Source organism: Saccopteryx leptura, chromosome 5 (genome assembly GCF_036850995.1).
Source record: "Saccopteryx leptura isolate mSacLep1 chromosome 5, mSacLep1_pri_phased_curated, whole genome shotgun sequence".
Taxonomy (NCBI): domain Eukaryota; kingdom Metazoa; phylum Chordata; class Mammalia; order Chiroptera; family Emballonuridae; genus Saccopteryx; species Saccopteryx leptura.
Window position 1 is genome coordinate 218,167,947 of NC_089507.1, and position 20,914 is coordinate 218,188,860.

Genomic DNA, 20,914 nt, shown 5'->3' on the forward strand with positions numbered 1-20,914 from the left:
ACCTCTGTGCCCCACCCCGCCTGCTCCACGGCGCTGCTGGCACTCCCCGGGGGGTGCCACAGAGCACCGCGCACCTGGGCAGCGAGGTGCCGCTCTAGCCACCAGCCAGCCCTCCCTCCCCCTCGGGAAGCAGGCGTGTCTATCCCAGGCTGCAGGTCCCGATGCCTGTCCCTCGCTATGCTGCTAGACCGCGGGCTCCCGGATGGCCCTCTGAACAGTGCCCGGCCCGTGGCCCTTCCCGGCTCCAGGTGACTCCAAGTGCCACTGCTGGTGGCAGGAGCGAGTTGCACCTGCTGCTCAGGACACCCGATGAGGCACAATCACCCTCGACGACCCCTCAGGGGGGCTCCGCCTCGGGGCTGAGGTCCTGTCTCGCCGTCCCCACCCTCAGACTTTCTTCCTGAGCCAGAACAGAAAGCCGCCCCCTCCACTACCAGGCCTCACAGGAAGTAGGAGGCTCGTGTGGAGGGGCCACCTGGCAGAAGAAACACACGTTTGAAAGCACGCCTCGCCCTCGGCACAGTGGGAGGCGCGTGCCACGAACAGCCCGCAGGAACCAGAGCGGCTGACCCTCCAGAGATGCACCCTCTCCCATCTCACACCCACTCCCCAGCATATGGTCCTCACATCCACTGGTGGGAGGCGGCACCCACACCATTCAGACGGCTGTCAGAAATGTGGGGCAGGAGGCATGTGACAGGCTGCAGGCGGCAATGCCCCTCCCTGGCCCGGTTCCGTCCACCTCAGGCAGGAACCTTCCTTCGGCCTGCCCCACCAGCAGCCGGCCAGCCCCTGGCCCTCCCTGACCTCTCTCCTCCCTCTCAAAGGCTGACCGTCCCTGGGACTCCTTCCTGGGCAGGCTCGTTACCTCTCTCCCTCGGGCTCACAGCCTTCCTTAGGGCTCCTGAGCCCAGGGCAGACGTGGTGAGACCGCCTCCCCCCCAGTCAGCGGACACGTGGTCCACAGGGAAGGGGGAAGGCTGGAGAGAAAGATCTCCTCCAAGGGGAAGGGGGAAGGCTGGAGAGAAAGATCTCTTCCAGGCCCTGGAAGCTGGGCTTGCAGGAAGGAAGGCACACAGTAAACAGTTAGTAAATTGTTCTTTTCTTGTTTGCATGAACGAACACTCCATAAAAAGAGAACTTCTGTCTGCTTCGGTGCGACCCCCCCCCCCCATACATTCTGAGGCTTAGAGTTCACCTGGTCCTCTGGGCTCGCAAGCCAGGCCTCTGCTACACCACGCTCAGCGGAGCTCACGGGCCTTCCGCACGCCACCACTGGCCCAGGAGGCGGACAGGGAGAACGCCGTGTGGTCAGGGAGGCCGTGTCAGCTCGCAGTCCGAGAGGGCCGAGAGGGGAGGGCCGGGTCAGGCCAGGGCCTGGGTGGGGGGCTCCTGGCCCCAGGCGATGAGGGAGTTGCTGGCCTGGGCCAGCTCGGCGATGGACACCCGGCCCCGCTGCCGGATGAAGGTGGCCACAGCCGCCATCTCCTCCGGGGTGATGTAGATGAACTTGCCCCGGTCGTCAATCACTCCTGCGGGGACACACAGGTTGTGAGGCGGAGCCTTCTGGGCCCTCCCACCCCTCCACCTGGCTCTGAGCCCTCCGGGCCTGCCCAGCCTTCCCCAGCTGCGTCCAGTCCTGGGCGGGTGTCGAATCAGGCCGCCCTGCCGGCCTCTGTGTCCCCCTGCCCGGTGTCCCTCCTGCACACCGCTCTCCTGACCCTCGGTCATCACCCTGCCTCTGCAACGAGTCCCCGGCCCCCAGTGGCCAGGCAGCACCCAAGGCCAAGGCCTGCTGTGATGGACTCTCACCCTCTCACCTGTCAGAGTCCCCGGCCCCCAGTGGCCAGGCAGCACCCAAGGCCAAGGCCTGCTGTGATGGACTCTCACCCTCTCACCTGTCAGAGTCCCCGGCCCCCAGTGGCCAGGCAGCACCCAAGGCCAAGGCCTGCTGTGATGGACTCTCACCCTCTCACCTGTCAGAGTCCCAGGACCCCAGTGGCCAGGCAGCACCCAAGGCCAAGGCCTGCTGTGATGGACTCTCACCCTCTCACCTGTCAGAGTCCCCGGCCCCCAGTGGCCAGGCAGCACCCAAGGCCAAGGCCTGCTGTGATGGACTCTCACCCTCTCACCTGTCAGAGTCCCCGGCCCCCAGTGGCCAGGCAGCACCCAAGGCCAAGGCCTGCTGTGATGGACTCTCACCCTCTCACCTGTCAGAGTCCCAGGACCCCAGTGGCCAGGCAGCACCCAAGGCCAAGGCCTGCTGTGATGGACTCTCACCCTCTCACCTGTCAGAGTCCCCGGCCCCCAGTGGCCAGGCAGCACCCAAGGCCAAGGCCTGCTGTGATGGACTCTCACCCTCTCACCTGTCAGAGTCCCCGGCCCCCAGTGGCCAGGCAGCACCCAAGGCCAAGGCCTGCTGTGATGGACTCTCACCCTCTCACCTGTCAGAGTCCCCGGCCCCCAGTGGCCAGGCAGCACCCAAGGCCAAGGCCTGCTGTGATGGACTCTCACCCTCTCACCTGTCAGAGTCCCCGGACCCCAGTGGCCAGGCAGCACCCAAGGCCAAGGCCTGCTGTGATGGACTCTCACCCTCTCACCTGTCAGAGTCCCCGGCCCCCAGTGGCCAGGCAGCACCCAAGGCCAAGGCCTGCTGTGATGGACTCTCACCCTCTCACCTGTCAGAGTCCCCGGCCCCCAGTGGCCAGGGAGCACCCAAGGCCAAGGCCTGCTGTGATGGACCCTCACCCTCTCACCTGTCAGAGTCCCCGGCCCCCAGTGGCCAGGCAGCACCCAAGGCCAAGGCCTGCTGTGATGGACCCTCACCCTCTCACCTGTCAGAGTCCCCGGCCCCCAGTGGCCAGGCAGCACCCAAGGCCAAGGCCTGCTGTGATGGACCCTCACCCTCTCACCTGTCAGAGTCCCCGGCCCCCAGTGGCCAGGCAGCACCCAAGGCCAAGGCCTGCTGTGATGGACCCTCACCCTCTCACCTGTCAGAGTCCCCGGCCCCCAGTGGCCAGGCAGCACCCAAGGCCAAGGCCTGCTGTGATGGACTCTCACCCTCTCACCTGTCAGAGTCCCCGGCCCCCCGTGGCCAGGCAGCACCCAAGGCCAAGGCCTGCTGTGATGGACTCTCACCCTCTCACCTGTCAGAGTCCCCGGCCCCCAGTGGCCAGGGAGCACCCAAGGCCAAGGCCTGCTGTGATGGACTCTCACCCTCTCACCTGTCAGAGTCCCCGGCCCCCAGTGGCCAGGCAGCACCCAAGGCCAAGGCCTGCTGTGATGGACCCTCACCCTCTCACCTGTCAGAGTCCCCGGCCCCCAGTGGCCAGGGAGCACCCAAGGCCAAGGCCTGCTGTGATGGACCCTCACCCTCTCACCTGTCAGAGTCCCCGGCCCCCAGTGGCCAGGGAGCACCCAAGGCCAAGGCCTGCTGTGATGGACTCTCACCCTCTCACCTGTCAGAGTCCCCGGCCCCCAGTGGCCAGGAGGCACCCAAGGCCAAGGCCTGCTGTGATGGACTCTCACCCTCTCACCTGTCAGAGTCCCCGGCCCCCAGTGGCCAGGAGGCACTCAAGGCCAAGGCCTGCTGTGATGGACTCTCACCCTCTCACCTGTCAGAGTCCCTGGACCCCAGTGGCCAGGCAGCACCCAAGGCCAAGGCCTGCTGTGATGGACTCTCACCCTCTCACCTGTCAGAGTCCCCGGCCCCCAGTGGCCAGGGAGCACCCAAGGCCAAGGCCTGCTGTGATGGACCCTCACCCTCTCACCTGTCAGAGTCCCCGGCCCCCAGTGGCCAGGGAGCACCCAAGGCCAAGGCCTGCTGTGATGGACTCTCACCCTCTCACCTGTCAGAGTCCCCGGCCCCCAGTGGCCAGGAGGCACCCAAGGCCAAGGCCTGCTGTGATGGACTCTCACCCTCTCACCTGTCAGAGTCCCCGGCCCCCAGTGGCCAGGAGGCACCCAAGGCCAAGGCCTGCTGTGATGGACTCTCACCCTCTCACCTGTCAGAGTCCCCGGCCCCCAGTGGCCAGGCAGCACCCAAGGCCAAGGCCTGCTGTGATGGACTCTCACCCTCTCACCTGTCAGAGTCCCCGGCCCCCAGTGGCCAGGAGGCACCCAAGGCCAAGGCCTGCTGTGATGGACTCTCACCCTCTCACCTGTCAGAGTCCCCGGCCCCCAGTGGCCAGGCAGCACCCAAGGCCAAGGCCTGCTGTGATGGACCCTCACCCTCTCACCTGTCAGAGTCCCGTCACCCAGCAGGTCCTGAATGCGGTTTATGGTGTCCTGTGAGGAGAAGTCGTCTCAGAGCAGAGACGGGCGCCGCCTTCCCGAGAAAAGGCCCCTGCACCCTCCCTGCCACCAGAGCCAACCTGCTCTCCCACTGATGGCTGCTCCCCCCCAGTGTGCCTCTGTGCCTCTGCTGGGGTGGGGGGGGAAGGGCTCTGGTCCCGGGGCCTGCACACCCCTCAGAGAAGTGCTTTTCCAACCAGGAGAGGAGCAGCGGTGACATGTGGCCACGAAGGCTGCCACAGCCTGTCTGCGGGAGTTGTCAAGGTAACTGGCTTGGGCTGCTTTGGTTACAGGGGCCGCCGGAGTGACGGGACCTCTTTCCTTCCTTCCCTGCCTGCCCCTCCCTCCAGTGGAAAGGCAGGGTTCTGGCCATGCCCAGAGAGTCCTACTCTCTACCCCTCCTGGCTGGAGGCAGAGTGGACGGGGCATTAGGACTGTCCATCATTAGGGCAGGCCCCCTCTGACGGCTACACAGGTCCCACGGCCACACTCCAGGCAGCAGGCACCTGCCAGGGCTTACCTGAGTCCGCAGGCCCACCTGGGAGGCCAGTTCTTCCAGGAGCACAACCTTGGACTGCTGCAGAGAGAGGGAGCGGTGCGGGGTCAACCCTCTCAGCACAGACCGGGCTTGCGTTCTGCCCGCTCTGCTCTGCTCTGGGTGGCCGGGTCACACGGCCGAGACTCCCACGGGAGAGCCTCGGTCCCCTCGCACACTCACTCACTTTCCAGGCACCCATACACAGACACACCCTCGGTCCCCTCGCACACTCACTCTCCAGGCACCCATACACAGATGCACCCTCGGTCCCCTCGCACACTCACTCACTTTCCAGGCACCCATACACAGACGCACCCTCTCATGAACTCTCTCCTTCCCCTGCTGGTGGGCAGGTGTCTGCCTGAGACCACTACCTGGCCCGCAGGCCGCATCCTGGACTACTGAGGACCACGCTGAGAGAGAGAGAAAGACACACACACACACACACACACACACACACACACACACACGGAGAGCTGAACCTTCTCCTCTGTAGTCAGGTGTGTCTTTTTAACGTCGGACAGGTTGGAAGGGGAAGCACTCTAAGATGAAGGGAGGGGACTTCCCAAAAGCTATTTTAAAAAACTGTCACCAGGACAACGTCCTGAGAAGGCACAGAGGATGCAACGGTGACCAGAACATGGCTCCGCCCTTGAGCTCACAGCCGGACAAGGAGAGAGCAGCTTCAAGGGCCCAGCGAGCAGGGGTCTCAGGAGGGCGGCATGGCTCTTCCCACCTCGCCTCTGCCTCGTGCCCCGGCCCGGAGAACCCCCCCCCCGTTTCCACCCCGTCACCCTTAAAACAGCTGTCGCTAACACTCAGTGCTCTCCGTGTGCAGACACGTTGCACGTGCTTCCCTCAAACCCCAGCAGAAGCTTGGCTTCGGTGGGCGCTGCGGGTCCGCTGCTGGCCCTCCACACGCCCCGGCCCTCCACACGCCCCGGCCCTCCACACGCCCCGGGCGCTGCTCGTCCGCTGCCTGGCCCTCCACACGCCCCGGCCCTCCACACGCCCCGGCCCTCCACACGCCCCGGGCGCTGCTCGTCCGCTGCCTGGCCCTCCACACGCCCCGGCCCTCCACACGCCCCGGCCCTCCACACGCCCCGGCCCTCCACACGCCCCGGCCCTCCACATGCCCCGGCCCTCCACACGCCCCGCCTGCCTCCCACAGCCAGACAGCCTGCGCTCCAGGGGAGGCGGTCTGGATGTGTCCGTGACTCTTTCACAGGCACGAGCCGGGGGAGGACTGACACAGTGACACCTCCTGGGCTGAGACGGCATGTGACTGCTCTAAATGCCAAGCCCAGCGTGTGGGCAGGGAGGTGGGCGTGCCAGCGGCAGCTGGACAAGGGAACGGGCAGGCACGGGGCGACCAGGCCAGCTGGCCTCTACCTATGGCGCAGGGCGCGGGGGCCGGGTGCTCGGGGTGGGAACGTGAAGTCACCCCAGGCGGGTCCCATGAGACCCTGTCTGAGGGGTGCCGGGCCCGGAAGTGTGCTCAGAAAAACAAACAAACCCAGCCCTGATCAGACAGGAGACTGAGCCAACTGATGGGCAAGAGCCCAACCCACGCCCCCCACGCTGTGCTGGGCACAGAGCTGTGCCACCCGTGCCGAAACCCTCGATAAAAGGGCCAGCCCCTCGGAGGCAGGGAGGTGGGGGAATGACATTTTAAAGTCCCCCTTCTCGCCTGACCAGGCGGTGGTGCAGTGGAGAGCAGTGGACTGGGCTGCAGAAGACCCAGATTCAAGACCCTGAGGTCGTCAGGTTGAGCATGGGCTCATCTGGTTTGTGCAAAGCTCACCAGCTTGAACCCAAGGTCGCTGGCTCAAGCAAGGGGTTACTTGGTCTGCTATAGCCCCATGGTCAAGGCACATATGAGAAAGCAATCAATGAACAACTAAGGTCTCGCAACGAAAAACTGATGATTGATGCTTCTCATCTCTCTCCGTTCCTGTCTGTCCCTATCTATCCCTCTCTCTGACTTTCTGTGTCTGTTAAAAAAAAAAGTCCCCCTTCTCCCTGCATACAGGAGCCCTGGGGAAATCAGACAGGAGACAGCACAGGCTGCAAAGACCACTGAGGCCCAGAGTCTGGAGAACCACCGGACCACGGCTCTCCCAGAGCCACGGAGAGAGATGCGGGCGCAGCTCTGGGGACGGGCCTTTTCCCAGGCCTCTGGAGAGGACATGGGGTGCTCAAGCTGATGCAGGAGGGCTTCCTGGAGGAGACACAGGACCACGTAGCTGCCCAATGGGTGCATGGGGACAGACAGTTGCAAACAGCCGCAGGGCAGCGTGAGAGATGCCCTGCCCAGGCTGCAGCCCTCACTCACGTGTGCCAGCGTGCAGAAGGCCCCATGGGGGGGACCGGGCACGGGTGGAGGGAGCCTTCTTCCTTTTGGGAAACCCCAGCCCCCAGAGGGTGAGCCCAGCCCCTCACTGCCCGGAGGCAGCCAAACCCTGCTCTCTCTCAGGGGCTGGGGGAGGGTTATGCACAGCCTGGCTGCTTGGCCCCCCAGCCCAGCCCCGCCCCGCTGCCTCCGCCCTGCTTTCCTCAGCCGCCTCCGCGCCCACTCGCCCACTCGGAGCTGCACTCGCATCCTCGCATCCTGGTGGGAGAGGGGGAGTTGCTTAGCAGCACAGCAGAGTAGGACGGCGGGTGTGGTTATGCAACCCCACCCCAGTCAGCAGCCCCAGGGCGGGCGGGCGGCCTGCAGACAGGAGGGCCACCTTGTCACCGCCCGAGATTCCAAAGGAAACAGCATCGTCCCCCCCACCCCACCCCACCCCACCCCACAAGACCCAAGTTCCAGGTCAGGAACACGTGGCAGGGGAGGCTCGTTTCAAGTGGGACAGAAGTGACGAAACACACGTGTGCAGGAACCTGAACACACGGCGAGTCACTGCGCGTGGGGTCTGAAGAGCAGGGTGGGGGGCTGGCACGCCCCGAGGGAAAGCATCAAAGGCTCACGCCACCCACAGGCCCAGGTCCTTCTCCACCTTGGGGGCCGGAGAAGAGACTCCCCTGCCAAGACCCAGGCAGCTCGCCGCTCGCGGGCCGCTGCACCGTCCACACCGTCCTGCGGCTGCACGCCCACCAGCGCCATCCTGCTGTGCCACGCGTGAGTGACACTCCTGCAGCCCCCACTCCCTCCAGGCCTTGAGGACACACGTGACACACCCACGTGACACACACACACACACACACACACACGTGGCAGGAAGTGGATCCCAGGCTCCACTCTCTGGCTTCTTACCTTAATGTAGTTGATGAATTCTGTCAGGAAGTTGTGGGACTGGGGGTGGGGGAGACAGAGAAACCAGAATGAGTGCCCCCCTGGCAGAGCCTGCGGGGGGGTCTGCGCCTACCCTCCTGCCCACCGGAGTGCCGCCTGCGTGTGCCACCTGCCTCTGCGAGCAGCACGGCCCCCCGTGGTGAGGGTTCTGGAGGCGCCACCTCCCCTGGGGACAAGGCCCCCGTGCCGCCAGAGCCTGCTAGTCTCTGTGCCCACCCTCCCCCCGCTGCCCGACAGGGTGTCTGGGGGTCAGGTATGCGCTGGCCAGCCTGGGCTCTGCCACAGGCCCGCCTGGGGGTGCAGGGGGGGTGTCTGGGGGTCAGGGATGCGCCGGCCACCCTGGGCTCTGCCACAGGCCCGCCTGGGGGTGCAGGGGGGGTGTCTGGGGGTCAGGGATGTGCCGGCCAGCCTGGGCTCTGCCACAGGCCCGCCTGGGGGTGCAGGGGGGGTGTCTGGGGGTCAGGGATGTGCCGGCCAGCCTGGGCTCTGCCACAGGCCCGCCTGGGGGTGCAGGGGGGTGTCGCAGGAACGGCGGGCCCACCTGCTCCTCAGTCATGGTCTCGCCCACGCCCTCCTCCTCCACCACGAAGGTCTCCTTCAGCTTCAGGTACTCCTCATGCTCCCGCTGGGCCTGCTCCTCCCGGGCCTTCCTCTCCTCCTCCTCCTGCGGGCACCAGGGGGCGAGGGTTGGCATGTGGGCACCACCCCATCCCTGCTCTGGAGCCTGGAGCCCCTGCAGGGCACCAGGTCGCACGGGCCAGCCCCTTCTCCGGGACAGAGCTCCTTCCAGTCCCCGATCCCTCTGGCCGCCACTCCGAAGAGGACGCAGGGCCCCGGCCCCCTCCCCTCTTGTCCTCAGCTCAGTCTCCTCTCCTTGAGGCTCTGCCGTGACCCCACCCACGATGCCCTCAGTCCCCTCTCCCCTCCCGTTCACACACACACACTCCGGCTCCTTTTCCTCGCCCCTCCGGCCCACTCGAATCCGGCCTCTGCACGCCCAGCCAGCCCCTCTGAAACCACTCTGGCTCCAGTCTCGGCCACGCCCTCATCCCACCAGATCCAAGGGACAGCCATCAGACCACACCTCCCTGTCCACCCAGTGCCACCGGGCCCAGCTGACCGTTCCCCTTCCCCAGGAGTCTCCAGACCCTGCCCCTCTCCCCTCTCCTGAACGTCCTCCTGCTCCTTGGGACATTCCTCCCGCCTCCTCCATTGCTCAGCCCTGACCCCTCCCGGCTCCATTCTCTCTCCACGCCCACGGCATCGATGACCATTTTCCTGCCGGTGACTGCCACAGTCACAGCCCTGCCCAAATCTCCACGCCCAGGCACACGGCTGCTCACACGGCACAGCCGCTGGGCTGTCACAGGGGCATCTGCGACCCGGTTCTGGTCCACAAGAACCCTGGGATCCTCTCCGCCCATGTCTGGTCCTCCCCCTGACTTCGTGAGTCACACAGCCACCTGGCCAGCTGCCCCAGGCGGAAAGGAGGTCCCATCTACCACCTCTTTCTTTAACTTCCAGAAAGCTCTCAGTCCACCCACATTACTCCATCACCATCACCACCTACTACAACCACCTCCCCTCAGCCTTGTCCAGGAGCTCTCAGAAAGGTCTCTTCAAAACATGAGGCTCGGCCCTGGCCAGATAGCTCAGCTGGTGAGCACATCGTCCCGACAGGCAGAGGTTGTGGGTTCAATCCCCGGTCAGGGCACAGAGACAGATCAATGTTTCTCTCTCTCTCTCAAATCAGCAAGGAAAAAATAATAAAAATAGAAATAAAAAAATAAAACACAAAGCTCACGCTGGGACAGGGAATGTCCCGGAAGAGCCTGGTCTAGCCTCTTGCAGTGCTGAAAGTAAAAGAACAGTGAGAGTGTCCGAGGCACGCAGGCACCAGCCGAGAGTAAGAGACAGTGAGAGTGTCCCAGGCACGCAGGCACCAGCCGAGAGTAAGAGACAGTGAGAGTGTGTCTGAGGCACGCAGGCACCAGCCGAGAGTAAGAGACAGTGAGAGTGTGTCTGAGACACGCAGGCACCAGCCGAGAGTAAGAGACAGTGAGAGTGTCCCAGGCACGCAGGCACCAGCCGAGAGTAAGAGACAGTGAGAGTGTGTCCGAGGCACGCAGGCACCAGCCGAGAGTAAGAGACAGTGAGAGTGTCCGAGGCACGCAGGCACCAGCCGAGAGTAAGAGACAGTGAGAGAGTGTCCCAGGCACGCAGGCACCAGCCGAGAGTAAGAGACAGTGAGAGTGTGTCCGAGGCACGCAGGCACCAGCCGAGAGTAAGAGACAGTGAGAGTGTCCCAGGCACGCAGGCACCAGCCGAGAGTAAGAGACAGTGAGAGTGTCCGAGGCACGCAGGCACCAGCCGAGAGTAAGAGACAGTGAGAGAGTGTCCCAGGCACGCAGGCACCAGCCGAGAGTAAGAGACAGTGAGAGTGTGTCCGAGGCACGCAGGCACCAGCCGAGAGTAAGAGACAGTGAGAGTGTCCGAGGCACGCAGGCACCAGCCGAGAGTAAGAGACAGTGAGAGAGTGTCCCAGGCACGCAGGCACCAGCCGAGAGTAAGAGACAGTGAGAGTGTGTCCGAGGCACGCAGGCACCAGCCGAGAGTAAGAGACAGTGAGAGTGTCCCAGGCACGCAGGCACCAGCCGAAAATAAGAGACAGTGAGAGTGTCCCAGGCACGCAGGCACCAGCCGAGAGTAAGAGACAGTGAGAGTGTCCGAGGCACGCAGGCACCAGCCGAGAGTAAGAGACAGTGAGAGTGTCCGAGGCACGCAGGCACCAGCCGAGAGTAAGAGACAGTGAGAGTGTCCCAGGCACGCAGGCACCAGCCGAGAGTAAGAGACAGTGAGAGTGTCCCAGGCACGCAGGCACCAGCCGAGAGTAAGAGACAGTGAGAGTGTCCGAGGCACGCAGGCACCAGCCGAGAGTAAGAGACAGTGAGAGTGTCCCAGGCACGCAGGCACCAGCCGAGAGTAAGAGACAGTGAGAGTGTCCGAGGCACGCAGGCACCAGCCGAGAGTAAGAGACAGTGAGAGTGTCCCAGGCACGCAGGCACCAGCCGAGAGTAAGAGACAGTGAGAGTGTCCGAGGCACGCAGGTACCAGCCGAAAGTAAGAGACAGTGAGAGTGTCCGAGGCAAGCAGGCACCAGCCGAGAGTAAGAGAACAGTGAGAGTGTCCCAGGCACGCAGGCACCAGCCGAGAGTAAGAGACAGTGAGAGTGTCCGAGGCAAGCAGGCACCAGCCGAGAGTAAGAGAACAGTGAGAGTGTCCCAGGCACGCAGGCACCAGCCGAGAGTAAGAGACAGTGAGAGTGTCCGAGGCAAGCAGGCACCAGCCGAGAGTAAGAGACAGTGAGAGTGTCCCAGGCACGCAGGCACCAGCCGAGAGTAAGAGACAGTGAGAGTGTCCGAGGCACGCAGGTACCAGCCGAGAGTAAGAGACAGTGAGAGTGTCCCAGGCACGCAGGCACCAGCCAAGAGTAAGAGACAGTGAGAGTGTCCGAGGCACGCAGGCTCCAGCCGAGAGTAAGAGACAGTGAGAGTGTCCCAGGCACGCAGGCACCAGCCGAGAGTAAGAGACAGTGAGTGTGTCCGAGGCACGCAGGCACCAGCCGAGAGTAAGAGACAGTGAGAGTGTCCCAGGCACGCAGGCACCAGCCGAAAGTAAGAGACAGTGAGAGTGTGTCCGAGGCACGCAGGCACCAGCCGAGAGTAAGAGACAGTGAGAGTGTGTCCCAGGCACGCAGGCACCAGCTGACAGTAAGAGACAGTGAGAGTGTGTCCCAGGCACGCAGGCACCAGCCGAGAGTAAGAGACAGTGAGAGTGTCCCAGGCACACAGGCACCAGCCGAGAGTAAGAGAACAGTGAGAGTGTCCCAGGCACGCAGGCACCAGCCGAGAGTAAGAGACAGTGAGAGTGTCCCAGGCACGCAGGCACCAGCCGAAAGTAAGAGACAGTGAGAGTGTCCCAGGCACGCAGGCACCAGCCGAGAGTAAGAGACAGTGAGAGTGTCCCAGGCACGCAGGCACCAGCCGAGAGTAAGAGACAGTGAGAGTGTCCCAGGCACGCAGGCACCAGCCGAAAATAAGAGACAGTGAGAGTGTCCCAGGCACGCAGGCACCAGCCGAGAGTAAGAGACAGTGAGAGTGTCCGAGGCACGCAGGCACCAGCCGAAAATAAGAGACAGTGAGAGTGTCCAAGGCACGCAGGCACCAGCCGAGAGTAAGAGACAGTGAGAGTGTCCGAGGTACGCAGGCACCAGCCGAAAGTAAGAGACAGTGAGAGTGTCCGAGGCACACAGGCACCAGCCGAGAGTAAGAGACAGTGAGAGTGTCCCAGGCACGCAGGCACCAGCCGAGAGTAAGAGACAGTGAGAGTGTCCCAGGCACGCAGGCACCAGCCGAGAGTAAGAGACAGTGAGAGTGTCCCAGGCACGCAGGCACCAGCCGAGAGTAAGAGAACAGTGAGAGTGTCCCAGGCACGCAGGCACCAGCCGAGAGTAAGAGACAGTGAGAGTGTGTCCGAGGCACGCAGGCACCAGCCGAGAGTAAGAGACAGTGAGAGTGTCCGAGGCACGCAGGCACCAGCCGAGAGTAAGAGACAGTGAGAGTGTCCCAGGCACGCAGGCACCAGCCGAAAATAAGAGACAGTGAGAGTGTCCCAGGCACGCAGGCACCAGCCGAGAGTAAGAGACAGTGAGAGTGTCCGAGGCACGCAGGCACCAGCCGAGAGTAAGAGACAGTGAGAGTGTCCCAGGCACGCAGGCACCAGCCGAGAGTAAGAGACAGTGAGAGTGTCCGAGGCACGCAGGTACCAGCCGAAAGTAAGAGACAGTGAGAGTGTCCGAGGCAAGCAGGCACCAGCCGAGAGTAAGAGAACAGTGAGAGTGTCCCAGGCACGCAGGCACCAGCCGAGAGTAAGAGACAGTGAGAGTGTCCGAGGCAAGCAGGCACCAGCCGAGAGTAAGAGAACAGTGAGAGTGTCCCAGGCACGCAGGCACCAGCCGAGAGTAAGAGACAGTGAGAGTGTCCGAGGCAAGCAGGCACCAGCCGAGAGTAAGAGACAGTGAGAGTGTCCCAGGCACGCAGGCACCAGCCGAGAGTAAGAGACAGTGAGAGTGTCCGAGGCACGCAGGTACCAGCCGAGAGTAAGAGACAGTGAGAGTGTCCCAGGCACGCAGGCACCAGCCGAGAGTAAGAGACAGTGAGAGTGTCCGAGGCAAGCAGGCACCAGCCGAGAGTAAGAGACAGTGAGAGTGTCCCAGGCAAGCAGGCACCAGCCGAGAGTAAGAGACAGTGAGAGTGTCCCAGGCACGCAGGCACCAGCCGAGAGTAAGAGACAGTGAGAGTGTCCGAGGCACGCAGGCACCAGCCGAGAGTAAGAGACAGTGAGAGTGTCCCAGGCACGCAGGCACCAGCCGAGAGTAAGAGACAGTGAGAGTGTCCGAGGCACGCAGGTACCAGCCGAGAGTAAGAGACAGTGAGAGTGTCCCAGGCACGCAGGCACCAGCCGAAAGTAAGAGACAGTGAGAGTGTGTCCGAGGCACGCAGGCACCAGCCGAGAGTAAGAGACAGTGAGAGTGTGTCCCAGGCACGCAGGCACCAGCTGACAGTAAGAGACAGTGAGAGTGTGTCCCAGGCACGCAGGCACCAGCCGAGAGTAAGAGACAGTGAGAGTGTCCCAGGCACACAGGCACCAGCCGAGAGTAAGAGAACAGTGAGAGTGTCCCAGGCACGCAGGCACCAGCCGAGAGTAAGAGACAGTGAGAGTGTCCCAGGCACGCAGGCACCAGCCGAAAGTAAGAGACAGTGAGAGTGTCCCAGGCACGCAGGCACCAGCCGAGAGTAAGAGACAGTGAGAGTGTCCCAGGCACGCAGGCACCAGCCGAGAGTAAGAGACAGTGAGAGTGTCCGAGGCACGCAGGCACCAGCCGAGAGTAAGAGACAGTGAGAGTGTCCGAGGCACGCAGGCACCAGCCGAGAGTAAGAGACAGTGAGAGTGTCCCAGGCACGCAGGCACCAGCCGAGAGTAAGAGACAGTGAGAGTGTCCGAGGCACGCAGGCACCAGCTGAGAGTAAGAGAACAGTGAGAGTGTCTGAGGCATGCAGGCACCAGCCGAGAGTAAGAGACAGTGAGAGTGTCCCAGGCACGCAGGCACCAGCCGAGAGTAAGAGAACAGTGAGAGTGTCCCAGGCACGCAGGCACCAGCCGAAAGTAAGAGACAGTGAGAGTGTCCCAGGCACGCAGGCACCAGCCGAGAGTAAGAGAACAGTGAGAGTGTCCCAGGCACGCAGGCACCAGCCGAGAGTAAGAGAACAGTGAGAGTGTCCGAGGCATGCAGGCACCAGCCGAGAGTAAGAGACAGTGAGAATGTCCCAGGCACGCAGGCACCAGCCGAGAGTAAGAGAACAGTGAGTGTGTGTCCAGGCACGCAGGCACCAGCCGAAAGTAAGAGACAGTGAGAGTGTGTCTGAGGCACGCAGGCACCAGCCGAGAGTAAGAGACAGTGAGAGAGTGTCCGAGGCACGCAGGCACCAGCCGAGAGTAAGAGACAGTGAGAGTGTCCGAGGCACGCAGGCACCAGCCGAGAGTAAGAGACAGTGAGAGTGTCCCAGGCACGCAGGCACCAGCCGAGAGTAAGAGACAGTGAGAGTGTGTCCGAGGCACGCAGGCACCAGCCGAGAGTAAGAGACAGTGAGAGTGTCCGAGGCACGCAGGCACCAGCTGACAGTAAGAGACAGTGAGAGTGTGTCCGAGGCACGCAGGCTCCAGCCTAAAGGGCTCCCAGGGGCCAGAAGTGGAGCCGTCTCAGCAACAAAGTATATAAGACAGGACTGGGTTAGAAGACAAAGCACAGGATAAGCAGTGGTAAGTCCATGTAGGTAAACACAAACAACTGAGGGTGTAGAGAAGAAAAGTAACCCCCCTGCACAGACGGGTTCCAAACACGTTTTGCCTCGAGAAGGGGGACCACAACTCCCCACCCCCTAAGTGTGGGCGGGGCACAGCGACTTGTTTCCCGAGAAGTATGGGCAGGGGGCAGTTAACATGACCATGGAGAAGTCTGACAGACACCCTAGCCAGGTGACAGGTTCACATCACCAGGCACAGGTGAAGCCGATAACATGTCCCATCGATATGCTGTGTTGAAGACGCCACCTCACGTGGGGTCCTCCTCCCGGAAATCCATCACCCCAGTCTGACCCCGAGAAAAAAGCATCAGCCAGACACAAACTGTGGGGGGCCTTCTACAAAACCACTTCCCAGCCTTCCTCCAGACAATCAAGAGCATGGTCAAGAGCAAGGAGGGCCTGACCAGGCGGTGGCACAGTAGACAGAACGTCGTTGGACTGGGATGCGGAGGACCCAGGTTCGAGACCCCGAGGTCACCAGCTTGAGCACGGGCTCATCTGGTTTGAGCAAAGCTCACCAGCTTGGACTTAAGGTCGCTGGCTTGAGCAAGGGGTCACTCGGTCTGCTGTAGCCCCCGGTCAAGGCACATATGAGAAAGCAGTCAATGAACTAAGGAGCCACAATGAATTGATGCTTCTCAACCTCCTTCCTGTCTGTCCCTATCTGTCCCTCTCTCTGATTCTCTCTGTCACAAAAAAAATAAAAATAAAAATAAAAAAATAATTAATTAAAAAAAAAGATAAAAAAGCAAGGCGGCCCTGAGGAACTGTCACCCGGAGCGGCCTAGGAGGACAGGACAGTCAAGGGCGCTGTGGTCTCCCGGATGACGGGACCCTGGAAAAGGGAAGGGGACTCTGGGGAGAAACTAACGAGACCTGAATAACGTGTGGGTTTAGTTCATCGCATCCACACCGGTTGTGAGAAACAGCACAACAGGCCAAGACGTGAGTAACAGGAAACTGGGGAGAAGGGCCCAGGGTCCTGGTGGTTCTTTAGCAGAGTCGATACTCATCAAGGTGAACGCCCTCTCCGCCAATGCCTGCCCTGTGCTGTGTTCTGGTCCGATCGCTACGGCACCCATTCCCGGGCTTCCGGCCGTCCAGGGCCCGGGGCAACAAGGCCAGTCAGAGCAGAGGCTTCATCCGAACTACGGGCCTCCCCACCTGGCTCTCGCCCTACACCCTATCACATCTTTGGGATCCTCCCTTTCTTGGGCAGCAGGTTCTCGGGAGGAAGGAAGCACCCATTAACCACCTCTTTACTGCAGTGGCCCCGTACCAGAGCACCTCCTCCATGCAAGGCCGCAGACAACTGCTGAGGGCCCTGGTCAGGCAGGGTCCCCCATCGCTCACAATGACTGGAACAGCCCCAAGGCCTTCAGGACCCAGAGCCCCCCCACTCCTTACCCCTCCGACCCCTCTCCTGGCCTCCCCGGCTCTAGCCACCCTCGCAGGCTCCATGTTCTCCAATGCGCTCCAGGCATGCTCCACGCATCACAGGCTATGGAAGTTCCCGTCTCAGGCTCTGCTCTGCGGCAGCGGCTTTACCCAGACTGCACGGCCAGGGACCAGGTAACCCAGAGCCCATCCTCCTGGTTGGCGGGGGTGGGGAGCTGCCTGAGAAATGCTGCCGGTCAGGGGTCAGAGGTCAGAGGTCAGGCTCTGGGGGCGGCCTCACCTTCTTTTCCTCTTCCAGCCGCAGCCGTTCCTCCTCCTTCCTCCACTCTGCCTCCCGCTGGGACTCCAGGCGTTTCCGCTCCTCACGCTCAGCCTCCTCGGCCTGGAGAGAGGCCGTCATGGGGGCCGTGAGCTTGTCCCCCTCCCAGACAGGCCAGGCCACACCACACACCCAGGCTGCAGGAGACAGAGCCAGGCGGGTCCCCCGCACCAGCCCTGCACGGGAAGAGCCGCAAGGGGAGGGAGGGTCCGGCACAGGGGACAGGGGACAGGGGACAGAGGACAGAGGACAGGGCACAGGGGACAGGGGAGGCCAGGCGCCTTCCTGCTTCCCGGGGCTGCACCCCACCCCTCCTGCTTGCCTCACGCTGGGCTTTTCGTGCTTGTTTCTCCTCCAGCTTCCGTAGTTTCTTGGCTCCAATTTTCCCCGACGGGTGAGTTTCCGCTGGTTTCTCAGAGTCTTCTTCCTCACGGGCTGAGTGTGGTCAGAGAGAGACACTTCAGGTCCTGAGATGTCTACCTAACTTCTCGTTAGACCAACAGACCCACAGAGAGGACCAGGGATGATGGGCCCACCGGTGCACACCCCTTGTCTCTGTCCTCCTGGGCGGGTGGCTCCCCTTCCGCCCACCTGCAGATGTCGACAGCCCGGCTCTGGCCTTCACAGACATTCAAACTCCGGGCGTGCGTGTGTTAGGGGTGGTGGTACAGTGAGGGGGCCATGGACCAAGGGCAGGAGAGATAAGAACTTTAGAGGCTGCAGAGCCATGGAGGGAGGTGCCCGGCTCCCATATCTGCATGTCTGCGGGTCACAGGCAGGACGGTCTGGGTTCGCCCCCTGAGTTCTCTGCTTTGTGTCTCTAAGCCACATGGCCTCAGGGGAGATGTGGTCAGGAACTGCTGAGGGTTCTGGGTTCAGCCCCTGGCCAGGGTGATCCCTTTGACCCACCAGATCCAAGGCAAAAAACCAGCCCAAACCCCAGGATTACCCCAGGGTCAACAAAGCCTCTGAAAGTTAAAGCCCCACCGATTTCTGAGCAGTAAGGATGTTCGACTCCGAGTCCGAGACAGGAGGGATGGTGTGACCCAGGGCCTTGTTTTTTGAGCCAAAGGGGCTAATTTCCAACAGTACGAGGACAAAAGCCCCAAATGCTTCCTCCAGGCTCAAGCTAGCTGTGGAGCACTGGACAGGGGAGACTCCTTCCCACAATTCCAAGGGCTTGGTCCGTCTCCCGGCACCAGGGAGAGAGAGGCCCCCACTCCAGGAAGAGCTCTTGGCCAGGAACTCTGGCCCTGGGGTAAGGCCCTCAAGGAATGAGTATCCTGGGATACAAGGAGTGGACTGAAGAATCTCTTGGTCAATCTAAAGACCCCTGTCCTCCGGCTTGGACACTGAGAACTGAGATGAAGGAAGAGGGCGTTGGCCCGTGGAGCTGGGGCCAGGTTCCAGAACTTCTCATCCCTAGGACCCACGGCTGGCACCCGTCTGGCTACGCGCCCTCCCACGCTCCCAGAAATCCTCCCGCACTGTGGAGTCGCCCCGGCCTCTTCCACCCAGCTTCCGGCGTCCTCTCACTCCCTAACGCAGTCCCTTCCCCCCCAGGTGCTGGCGCTGCTCACCCAGGAGCTGCTCACCCAGGAGCTACTCACCCAGGAGGACGGCCTCCTCCTCATTCTCATCCACTTCCAACCGGGCCGCCCGCTGGGCTTGGCGCTGGGCCTGCAGGCGGCTGCCCAGGTCCCTGCGGCGCCGCGGTCTGCCCCCGGCCCTCAGCTCCTCGGGCTCCGGGGGTGGAGGCTGGGCCACTCGGCCTGCTGTCACTGGCTCTTCCTCATTGTAGAGTGCCTCTTGGCCCGCTGTGGGAAGGAGAGGAAACACTGTGCTGCCTGTCAGCCCAATCCAGCAGGTGGCAGAGGATCAACTTCCTCCCGGCTCCCGGTGTCCAGAGCACCAACCCCGACTTCTCAGGCCGCTGAGGACCTGACAATGCAGACCCATTCCTTGGTCCTATGTAGCAAGATCAGCCTTTCCCTCCTCCCTGCGTTACATTTCCTCTCAAGAGCCCTCCTTTCCCGCTGGCCGGTCAGGAGATGATCACCCTGGTGCAGCAAGATGGAGCTGAAGCTCCACCTCCTCCAGGAAGCCCACTCTGACCTCTCCAGACCTCACCTGAACGCCCACAGCAGGACCGCGTTTATTTCTTGCCTAACACCGCCTGCCATGCGTTGATCTGGCATTGCAACCAGAGAGCCCACCTGGGGGGCCGTCTCGCCTCCCAGGGAGATGTGTTGGCTACCTGCCTTGGTACAGCTTCTCTCTCCCGCCCTTGGGGCATGCAGGTGCTCTGGAGTGGAGCTTGCGGGCCCAGAGACAGGGAGAGACATTATGCACCAAGCCACGCGCTGACCAGAAAAGCAGGGTGAGGGTGGGGAATGACGGGTGTTAGGTGTTCTACGCCCTGGCAGGTGGACCTCACAGCCTTCCCACCAGGGTGCAGAACAGGGAGGAGGGTGCACGGGAGTCTCCCTAAGCGGGAAGGAGAGAGCGTCAGGCAGTTCCCTGGAGTTCCAGCTCGTGGGTCGGCACGAAACCCTCAGGTGGCCCCGCCGTGGCACCGGCTCTGGAGCCAGGCTGGGAGGGATGAGAAACATCTGGGCGATCGCCCCCAATGAGAGCGACGGCGGTGTGTGTTCCCCAGGGCCCGGCGCCTCTGGGTGTGGAGCGCGAGGGAGCGAGGGCAGGGCTGGGGCGAGGCTGACTTCTGGGTGGGGGGCAGGGAGAAAGGCGCAGGGGGCTGTCATTCCATCCGGGGGTGCCAGGCCGGTGCCCCGTCCCGCAGGCCTGCGCACGCGCACACGAGCTGCCGGCGCCGAGATCCTCGTCAGCCCGCCCAGCCGGGCATCCGGCGCATGCGCAGGAGCGGCGGCGACGCGACGGCCTAATAAAGCTCAGGGGGTCAGAGAACGCGGCCCGCGGCCCCGGCGCGGCGGCATCTCCTACCTGCTGCCGCTCGGCCCCTTCTGCGAGTCAGGAAGAGAATAAGGCCGACTAGCAGAGCCGCCGCCACTAGGTAGACCGCGGGGGCCACCATGACGACGGCTTCCAGGCGGGATCTGCGCGTCCACCCAGAGCCCCCGGATCTCGTAGGCCCCGCCCAACGCCCCCTATGGCCCCTCCCATTCCTTTTAGGCCCCGCCCACCACGCTGGACTCCGCCCAGGCCGCGCGTTTCACAGACAGACCTTTTTTCATTTTAAAATGAATTAGGGAGTCATAAAAAAACCTGGTAAGTGGAAATTATTGCAAACGGTAATGTGCAGTGTGACAACAGTAATATATATATATATATTTAAAGCACGAAATACAATATAATTCTGTAAACACACATACTGTGTGGAAACAAGTACAAAAAAAAAAGATACTTGGGAAGAATCCACCCCAACTTCAGCACAACGATTACCTTTTGGGGAGGGAAGAAGATGGATGAAATGAAGGGCAGAACTTTGCCTGTCTCTGTGACATTTGATTCCGTTAAAAGGGAGAGTGGGATGGCCCTGGCCGGTTGGCTCAGTGGTAGAGCGTCGGCCTGGCGTGCGGGGGACCCGGGTTCGATTCCCGGCCAGGGCACATAGGAGAAGCGTCCATTTGGTTCTCCACCTCCCCCTCCTTCCTCTCTGTCTCTCTCTTCCCCTCCCGCAGCCAAGGCTCCATTGGAGCAAAGATGGCCCCGGCGCTGGGGATGGCTCCTTGGCCTCTGCCCCAGGCGCTAGAGTGGCTCTGGTCGCGGCAGAGCGACGCCCCGGAGGGGCAGAGCATCGCCTCCTGGTGGGCAGAGCGTACCCCTGGTGGGCGTGCCGGGTGGATCCCGGTCGGGCGCATGTGGGAGTCTGACTGTCCCTCCTCGTTTCCAGCTTCAGAAAAATACAAAAAAAAAAAGGGGAGAGTGGGAGACCAAATCTGTCGTTTAAAATGACAGACTTAAAAATCTTAAAAAATAATAAAACTAAAAGCACTAACAATATCGCATTGTTAAATTGGAATAGTGGAAACCTGAGTATCTATTTTATTATTTTCTGTAAGTTTGGAATATCTCATAATTTATATTAATTTTTTTAAAAAATATATAACTTATTTACTGCTCAGCCCTGTGGTGGCACACTGGATAGGGTATTGTTGACCTGGAAC

At 62.0% G+C, this 20,914-nt stretch overlaps 1 protein-coding gene across 1 annotated transcript; it reads right to left on the minus strand.

The window, feature by feature from the left end:
- Positions 1-1,092: 1,092 nt before the first annotated feature.
- On the minus strand, positions 1,093-19,889 carry DDRGK1 (DDRGK domain containing 1). The gene is made up of 9 exons (XM_066384294.1): positions 19,731-19,889; positions 18,380-18,586; positions 17,092-17,204; positions 16,731-16,832; positions 8,671-8,793; positions 8,091-8,129; positions 4,814-4,870; positions 4,239-4,287; positions 1,093-1,532 (listed from the first exon to the last, which is right to left on the minus strand). The coding sequence occupies exons 1-9, from the start codon at positions 19,819-19,821 to the stop codon at positions 1,366-1,368; spliced, it is 948 nt and encodes a 315-aa protein (XP_066240391.1). The 5' UTR covers positions 19,822-19,889; the 3' UTR covers positions 1,093-1,365.
- Positions 19,890-20,914: the final 1,025 nt, after the last annotated feature.

Coding starts and splice junctions, on each gene's coding strand:
- DDRGK1 (XM_066384294.1), bottom strand. CDS start 19,821: ATGGTGGCCCCCGCGGTCTACCTAGTGGCGGCGGCTCTGCTAGTCGGC. Junction 18,587..19,730: donor AAGGGGCCGAGCGGCAGCAG/GTAGGAGATGCC, acceptor TCCTTCCCACAG/CGGGCCAAGAGGCACTCTAC. Junction 4,288..4,813: donor AGGTGGGCCTGCGGACTCAG/GTAAGCCCTGGC, acceptor TTCTCCTCACAG/GACACCATAAACCGCATTCA.